The sequence below is a fragment of the Opisthorchis viverrini genome (genome assembly GCF_000715545.1).
Source record: "Opisthorchis viverrini unplaced genomic scaffold opera_v5_107, whole genome shotgun sequence".
Taxonomy (NCBI): Eukaryota; Metazoa; Platyhelminthes; class Trematoda; order Opisthorchiida; family Opisthorchiidae; genus Opisthorchis; species Opisthorchis viverrini.
This window is the reverse complement of record NW_008751763.1, coordinates 121,798-131,319: the sequence shown is the minus strand read 5'-3', so window position 1 is coordinate 131,319 and position 9,522 is coordinate 121,798. Positions and strand designations below refer to the sequence as shown.

Here is a 9,522-nt window from a genome sequence, read left to right as displayed (position 1 = left end):
GTGAAGCATCAGTGTCAACACTGATGTTGCTGTCTTCGATGATGATGATGATTATGATGAGGTCTCACTCTGTCCTGCGGGGAAAGAAAGGCAAATCGTGCCATACTTTGACTAGGAATGGTAACCTTTATTTGGACTTACTGAGCGACCATCACGGGCAAAAGACTTTCAAGAAAGATGATGATGATGATTATGATGAGGTCTCACTCTGTCCTGCGGACAGGGAAAGGCAAATCGTGCCATACTTTGACTAGGAATGGTAACCTTTATTTGGACTTACTGAGCGACCATCACGGGCAAAAGAACCCCTTTCAAGAATTGCGTGGAAATCGGCTGCAGAAGCAGACGGTATTGTACCCTAACGTCATTGCAACCCAGTTCAAGCGGAAAAAGAGGAGAACGTCTAACGTTTTCCCCTCAGAAATCCTTGAACACAGGCGATCTTGATAAGACAGTACTATGACAGTCCGAAGGACGTTTAAAACCAGAACGCAAATGCAGTGGTTCTGAACTAAATGGCGTTCATTCATAAAGTTTTGAAACAAGGAGGTCGTCAAACTTAGCATGGATGGATAGAAAGGTTTGTCTCAATCGTTCCAACTTTAATGAGGACATCACAACATACTAGAATAATGCAAGACGGAGACTTACCACAGGAGGCCGGATCGAAATCGCTTGTCGTGACCTGATCGACCTGATCGCCGATATTGTTACTCGAAGTGAGCGGTGGGAATGAGGCGACACGCTTCGCACCAAGGTCAGCTGGTTCGCAAAGTAGCAGGCTTAGTTTCTCCAGTCTGTTGCGCAATCTCATGTACTCTTCACACCGGTCAAACTTGGCCTGCTGAAGTTCCTTGCACTTTAGTTCCAGAGTCTTGTTAGAGGCGGGAGGGTGTGAGAAGGAAATAGCAACGAATATCATGTTGTGCTGGTGATATAGTTAACGTGAAGAGCAGAAATAGGAGCACCTTACATGTAGAAGGTGGGGTAGCTGAGAACAAACAAAGCACTTCAAAGAAATGAAGTACGGTCATTCCATTGAATTACAAGCACCGATTTTACTGTTACATATAGCTATCCATATGTTATGTGTTGAATGGGGGTGGGGTGCAAAAAGAACCATCAACACTTGAAAACAGAGTTGTTGGAAAGACCGTTTCCATGCAATTCACAATCAAATAAACCAGTGGTTTGTGAATTTCAAATCTCAGATACCAGCGGGTTATTCTGTCATGTTTATTTCTGGGAAGACCGTACGGGTACATATTTTCAAAACCATAAATGTACCACTCAAACTTCAGTTGTAACGGTGTTCAGAATAGATGTTGGCACTGATTTAGGAAGTGCAGTGTTATCCTAGATTGGTGCTTTTCACCGGAGTAATAGGACGCTGTAGAACAGTCACTTCAACGAAGTTGGACGGAAAAGATGGATGGAGAGTAATGGGGATTTGCTCGCGATCGTGTGCATTTATGCTTCGTTAATATATCTGTTCGATTTATCAAAATTACGTTTTGAGTTGCTATGTGCACACCATCCAGATAGGCATCAATATGCTATCATGCATATCACATCGATTCACATAATAAATAATAAACGAATAATGATCGTTAAGCTGTAACAGCCTTCTGGCGTCTAGCTATCATGCCATCCAAAGGAAGAGGGTTGCCCATGCCTAGATGGTAGGATTTGAGATGCCGAGGTTGGCTTCGAACAACAGATACTCCGTTCACTAAATCTGCTCCTCAACCACTGAGCTATCTCGAGCTTCTGAGCGTGAGCAAACGAAGCGAGACTGCCTTAACCCATTCATTCCTAAAAAAAAATTAGACAGCTATTGGATTGTTTAGCACTCGGCATCTTAAACGACTCTATAGACAAGAAATCCATGCCTACAAATGGGGAGGTGCATTGCCCTGATTACAAGTAGAGCACAAATAAGACAGGAAACAACGGAATGGAACTTTTTAACGCGTCTAAATTGACGAACCTGTTTTCCTCAAACGGTGTACGGGAAGGGTAAACATGGCACAATCGATTGCAGCTAGGAATTGAATGCCACATCTTCCGCATCTCTCCCGAACGTCCTCAGCTCCACTCCTACTTTTGCTACCACGTGTGTCCGCTAACTATTTCTCCGAAGCGAGATGAAAGCCCATCGTCTGCTCTAATATTATGTCCACCAGTTGAGCGAGGGTATATTAAACTCTAATATGCATCCTTTACCGGGTTTTTATGATGGAACTTTATGGGACTGTCCGCCGCACGGTTCGTACATACATTCTTATGTGTTCTGCAATCTTACGTAAATTGCTTCCCCATTCATAGGCCCCACTGACTTTCCCATCATCTATTAATTCTGCAGACCATGACACTGGTTCTCATGACTGTGTTCTGACAGAGTTCGTCTAACCCATGAATCCCAGTTCCCCATCAGCTGTTTATAACAATACCGATGTCTCATGTATCCAAAGATCGAAATACGGATAGCCCCATGGATTTCTTTCCTAACTCCGATTCTATGTGAGGTCGGATAACAATGAAAGCAGGCCATAGTATCCGGACTTTACACACTTGCCCATAAAAGTACACAAATCCAATATTATGCTTTTCTGCATTTACAGCCATATTCGTTGTAGTCAGTGCTAGTTTGTTGGACTTTGTTACGTAGTCCGCTTGCTTACAGTGCGTCTTGATAGGGTCCTTATGACTGAATTGCTTATCAGTTCTGTGTAGCATTGAAAACGAAATATTATGAGACCAATGTTCAAAAAGTCATCTCAAGGCTTATGGATGTTAACCTGAATTGTAGAAAAAGACGGACTTTTGTTCACTGTATTGAAAGCACTGAAACTCGCGAACAAAGACCCCGGTGCATCCAAAAAACTTTCTCCTATGTGACTGAACGGACATCAAATCTCCAAACTTGGGTACCTCAGGGCTTTCCTCAATGTCTGATAGACTGATCTCCCCAAGCTGTTATTGATCTACCAAACCCAGCCACAGGATTAGTTAATGCTTATAGATAATGTGTTATCCCATCCCACTTGCATTCCTCCAGTAAAAAGATATACAAAGGAGGATTTGAGCCCGTTCAGGAGGAGGTGGCTCACAACAAGTAGCGCCTGATAGATAACCTTAATGTGTACTGTTAAGTAGAGTAGATGTATCAGTGCAGCATCTTAAGTCATTATTAATTGTACACAAGGAATGATAAAGAGCGCGATAACGAGGCGAGGAATTGGCAAGCTCAAGAAACACTGATTAATACCGAGATTAGAAAGAAACCCAGAAATCCTTGGATTAAGTGATCAGTCATCCGCAAAGCGCGAAGTTTCAGAACAAGCAATTACCGTCTGTTAAGTACTTGCCTCAATCAAAACGTGTGCTTAGTACGGATGATGGCACCCGCATGGCGTTTTCTAGGTTTCGTCACCTAGGATTTTAACGCGCGATAGTTATGATTCCAAGCGGTTGCGCACATCAAGCCACAGCGCAGACACTTTTCTTGTATGGGGGGGGGGGTTCATTGTGAGAATACCGAAGATCCATGGTGCGTTTGCTAATTTATCATTCTGATGGTAACCATACGGAGTACCGCTAAGGAGAACTGGTCATATGTAGCAAGTTCCTCCTCGGAACAGTGTTCCGTGTTTGCGTGTTGTGGCCTCCGAGGAGTCGGGTCACATTCATAACTCTCAATAACTTCCAGTGTTAGTTGACATCAAGAAACGGAAAGGTCGTGCAGTTGGTAACTTATTCAAAAATGGAACTAAGATGTTATTTTATCGTTTCGGCGCGTAGCTCTGTACGAGGGCTGAACCACGGTCAAGTTGATATCGCGAGAAAACCAAAAGAATGATTGAAAAAGTGTGGAAGTTATGCTGGAATTATCTGTTCGTGTACATTACAGCACACCCACATTGGATATTTTCGATGAGTATGTCAGTACCGTGGATACCAGAAAGATTAAAACAGTATCAAATGACTGGTGGTGCAAAAAAGTACTCGTGTACAAAATGGTTAAGCACCTTGTGTATAAGCGACAACAATCACTAATGGATGTCGAAAGTTCAGAAAATGGGAAGGAATTTGGTAAAGAAATGTATTTTCAGCTTACTTCAACTGTCCCGCTCAGGATGAAGGAGAGTTAAAAATGTAATTTCCGGAAATTAGAATATGAGCTGAACTTCTTGATCACCTGTGCTATCAGACTCCGGAACAAAGGTGTTACGGGGCTTGCCACTGATCTCTGTCCATAGCAATGAGCACCATCAGAAAAGGTTCGTTGTCCATCAGAAGACATTAAACATAGAGGTGGCAAGTTACCGGCAAGGAACGTTGTGTGAAAGAAGGCGGATAGATATTACATTCACAAAGAGACCCCCGTGAGTGACAGGTTGAGCAAGTTGGGAAAACTCCCTCAAAACGCACAAACATAACCTACTTTTAGAAGGTCATTCGCAGAGAGGCCCCTGTCCGGCAAGAAAGCGGGTAGTCGCAACTGTTGGCATAGGTCCGAAACCTCTCTGCGTTTTTGTTCCACTTGGTGTTCCATTTCCAGACGAGCAGCATTTTCTTCGGCGACCACCTCTTCCAAGGTTCCGCGCAGTTTCCGGATTGCCGTGTGTAAGTGATCTGAGCGTTCTGTTCCAGTATAGCCTGAAGTAAAGAGAGTATGGGTAAAGTGAACAGATAACGGTGAGGAACCAAACATTATCAGCCAGTTCTATAATTACGGTAAGTCCTCTTATGTTCGATTTCGTAGTAGAGAGGTGAGAACCATTGAAAGGGATGAACATCATTCCTACAGTTCAAAGGGAGATATGATTAGTAGGTAGATATTCGGTGGATAGAAACAGTGCTGTAAGCAGATGGGGAAACAAAGCAAACGTCCCGAGACGAAGCGGTCGATTCGAAGTTGACCATCATCATTTAAGTTATCTTCTCGAGAGATTACCATGCAAAAGTGACCGCTTTTGGGCCAGAAGAGGATAACTGGATAGTCTTCCATACATATTACGTATATATTACGTACGTGCACCTAGCTGTTGATCTGTGCGCCGGTCTTGGCAATTGACTTGCAAACGTTTAGTCACCATACGAGGAGACATCATGAGTGCCCAGTTGGCTGGGTATCCCCTGTTTGCCTGAGGCGTTTATATAGCGTTTAAAGGCTATCTGTTCTCTCCTAACGTGATTGGCTAGTTGGCTGACAGCGTTTTTAGTGGATTCATTGGTCCGTTCGTGTGGTGTGTGTTCCTTCAAGTAGATTGGTGATCCCAAAGGCTTCTATTTTTAGTGATAGGTGGGGATGAAGCTACTAAAAATAGAAGGCTTCGGGATCACCAATCGACTTGAAAGAACGCAAACCACAACGCAACAAGTGCACAAACGGGCCGATGAATTCACGAAAAACGCTATCAACCAACTAGCCAATCACGTTGGGAGATAACAGATGGCCTTTAAATACTACATAAACGCACGCTGACAAAGTGTTCCCCACTATCCTGCTGGGAGTTTTCGTCGGGGAAAACGCCTCCACGCATCGTCGACTAGACGGATGCGGCATGGATATATATGATATGATATGATATGATATATGTGTAAAACAATATTACCCCTTTTCCAAAAGAGCGGTGATATGCGACAGTGACGAATTTCCACAATATCCGCTCACTGGACCTTGCCTTTATTTGTTGCCCAAAGCTCGTGGCTGTGTGAGCGCTCGCTAATACAATGAACCCCTTACGCGCCCACGGTGGGCGCCATCTAAACATTGATGAAGCAACAACTATGGTGACCTCATTCTTTGTTGTCCACCACAAGCTGTGATGACCTGTAGCACATCGGTGTGTCGGAATTACCATAAACCAAAGACAATGGAAAGTAGAAATTACCCCGATGAACCACAGGATACGTTAAACACACTACAGAAATTTGCAGCCACCTACCAATAGCAGTTGAGGTAGCTGCTCCCGGGGATTCCGCCCAGGTGGGTTGACGAAGTGAGTGTTTAACCATTTCCGTAGGATGTGCAGCAAATCGTTGTTTCATATGACCATTGACCAGTTCTTGGGGTTTTTTGTCCAAAATGTTCCCAGTAATTGGTCGTATCTTCGACGCGCTGTTATTAACCACTTGTATAATCTACCGTTTATTTCGTGAAAGAAGCTAGTTAGTGGACGCGCGACTCCACCAGTAGAATCCAGCCTTTTTGAAATTCAAATGTGGTGTTTTTCTTATCTCTCATCACACTGCCAGTCAAACCAACAATAACGCAGTAGATTGGGCTGTTTTCGCTCAAAGTAACTGCCCTCACTTTCTCACTAATAGACAGAAATATCTCACTCCGGGACATGCTTTGCAGTTGGGAACTTTATACCTAGTGGAATTCGTTCTACCAGACAGACCCCACCTGTCATATGCACTTCACATGGTCCGGTACACTCCAATGCATTTTTACACCCACGCCAGTCGAAAGCTGAAACAACCATAGTCCCAACAAGAGCCATACGGATCCCACAAACGAAACAAATAAACCAAACGACTGTCATTCAACTGCCTCCCGTCAAACGTTTTTGATAGCACGTCGCGGTACAGTTCTCACAACGTATGGGCCTGCAGAGGATCTGGTAGGTGGACAGATGTGCAAGTACCAGTGGCTAAACTGATGGCGTCACGTGATCCAAGCAGCAATGACGACGATCAGAAGTTTGACGATACAAGTTTTCTTCACCAACTGACCGACGATTAACTACTCCATCGATTCAGGAAAAGATGCGATCATCGGTTAGTTTACGCTCACCATACTGAAATGTTACCTGGGTTGTCTACGTCGTCACTCGCACGCACAGGTGGGCCAATCTTCGGACAGAATGCGCAAACTGTTCGATTCGCTCGACCAAGGAACAAAGACGGTGAACGTATACCCTAAAAAGTTGTCCTATTTATCAGCAGTTACCATAATATGGGCGAAGGTTAGGGCGCATGTTTCGGCGGGCATGGTGCACCGACCATAGTGGAATCAACAGCTCAGTCAAGTAATAAATGCCTGTTAATAGCAAATCCAGCACCATTTTACCGCATATCCTCGTGAATTAAAACGGCCATTTGGGGTACTTTCCGGGCTTCGACCAAGGGGATTATTCCCCATAAAGGGCGAATGCAAAAAAGAATTCCATTATGCAAAAATCCTCTTCGAAGAGTGTTTGTTATCCAGAGGTTTTTCACTAGTCGAGATCGAACAGCCACATCATTGTCTCTTACAACGAGGACATAACAATACTAATGGCCGAAATACGGAGCTTCTCATCGATCTTGCATGTCACGTGATCTGATCTGTCATTGCAGTTGAGTTCATTAGGAAATAGCGAGCGTAACTGTTTTGGCCTGGATATAAGTTAACTGCGTAAGGCTATGGATTATACAAACCACACCACCAATCAGGTTGTTCTCCAGTAAAAAACTTCGCAGGATGCGTCCTTAAAATCAGCCAGCGGTAAACCACGGTTTGTGGAAACCATATCAAAATGCACGCCACGTCAAGCAATCATGGAAGAATAAGTTAATATTTCATAAGTTGATTGCTGCATACAGCTGACAAGAGAGAAAATGAAATGCTGAGACCCTTCGAACTGCCTTAATACCAAACATGCCAACTAACAAGCAACAACAGGACAAAATGACTGATCAGTCAACGTGCTGCGAGTGAGGGGACTTGGCTGACTACTGACCTTTGGACACAGTCATATTCATCATGATTAACGCTTGCGTACAGAAAGCACTCGTCTAATGAAAAAGCTGAAGAAAAGCCGCAGAAACTCCTGCTTGTTTTAGACTACCCGGTGTCATATTGATGGGTTTCCACCGACTGGTATTCGTATCTATTTAATGGGTGAGACATCAAGGTCGATTTGTTTTCTGCTGAAAGCCCTAATCACATACATCTTTCACGTTCACTTCAAACGAGACCACGAATAATCGGTCTCCACAGCAAAACAGCTACACAGAAGCTCCACTTTAGGAACGACTTTTTAAACTAACATCACCAGCTACGCTGGAAGGAAACGCTTACACAGAGCAGTCGGGTAAAATGGTTAGATTTTCCTCACCTCCCAGCGCGTTCTTCACAAAAAGTCATATTGTCAAAATAAAATAACGCGATCTAAAAACTGGGAGGTATGAGGTACATAGGGACGAACTTCTACAACTATAAATGCTTGGTAAGACAAGGTTATTTACTCAACCACTCGAGTCTAGTGAGGCTGATTTGGCGGAAACCAACGCGTGACTGCAGGCATTATGGAATTTATCAACAGAACTCACCCACATAATCCCAGATGGTAAGTAATTCAGTCAAAGTCGGTCGAATCGAGTCGAGGATTTCCTGCTCAATCAGTGGCGCCGAACTGCTCATAATGCATCTAAAAGCAAGGAGAAGAGGAAAATATTGACGACATCGCACAAACAAGGCATCTTACCCTCCACCGTGCATATTCGATGAGGCTGCAGTCAGAGAGCGGGAGGCTATAAGAAGAGGCGAGGCAATTGGGCATTATGAAGCGAAGTACAGAATGCACTTTGCTTTTCAAACAGCAGCCTGCAGAGCAACGGCGTACAGTACAGTCGACAACTTCAGATAGGTTGTTAGGTAAGTTCAGTGGCAAATCTTGGGCTCATGTGGATCGGACTGCACTATCGCCGAACAATACAGGAAGACATTCCGATCACACTTAACCCTAAGTATTTACTAATTCCCTGTAGGAGGTAAAGATGTCCAAGTGGATAGAGCGCCAATTTACTGACCGAAGATCCGTGATACAGGAAGACATTCCGATCACACTTAACCCTAAGTATTTACTAATTCCCTGTAGGAGGTAAAGATGTCCAAGTGGATAGAGCACCAATTTACTGACCGGAAGATCCGTGGTTCGAATCCGATCTTTGCCTCTCGACTTCCCCTGTCTAGACTTGGGCAACCTGGCAGTATCCCAGCCCTCGTGACACGGCAGTTAGGCACCGAAAGAGTGCAATAAATGAACGAATTCTTTTCGAAGAGGTAGACAACTCAACGTGACTACACACAGAATTCTTTCGTATAAGCAAAGCAAACAGTCTAGCTGTGATTTCGATCCGGCGCATGGCGACCGTCTGACCCAGAAAAATCCAAATCATCCTTCATTAACCTAAATGTCAAGTGTGGAGTCCACGTTCTCGAATTAAAGCCACACCAATAAAAATGAGACAGTTGCGAGTTGGCTCCAGCGTTTTGGAAGAACCAAATTTAGGGAGGAGTCAAAGCGATTAGGCCAAGCGGCTCGTAAAATCATAAAACCTCGGATGGATAATACTGTGGACTATAATTTCAAAGATATGGGTTTGATCCCAAAAGGCACTTTCGATTTGGTTGCCGGCTTCTGGTCGGATAACCTAAGGGCATGGTTTTCCAGGAAGAAGCTCCGGAACTTTGAATGTTGACTGATCTGCAACCGGGAATGGTGTATTGAATACTCTGGTAGG

The 9,522-nt window shown here is 44.1% G+C and overlaps 1 protein-coding gene across 1 annotated transcript in view; it reads right to left on the bottom strand.

The window, feature by feature from the left end:
• Nucleotides 1–8,426, bottom strand: part of T265_13816 (hypothetical protein) — a gene marked incomplete at both ends in the record, with an annotated part of 17,550 nt that extends 9,124 nt beyond the window's left edge. Inside the window, 3 exons of the mRNA XM_009170658.1 lie at nt 652–874; nt 4,448–4,662; nt 8,329–8,426. Coding sequence (XP_009168922.1) covers nt 652–874; nt 4,448–4,662; nt 8,329–8,419 — 529 coding nt within the window. The remainder of the gene's footprint in view (nt 1–651; nt 875–4,447; nt 4,663–8,328) is intronic.
• Between the last annotated feature and the right edge of the window lie 1,096 nt (nt 8,427–9,522).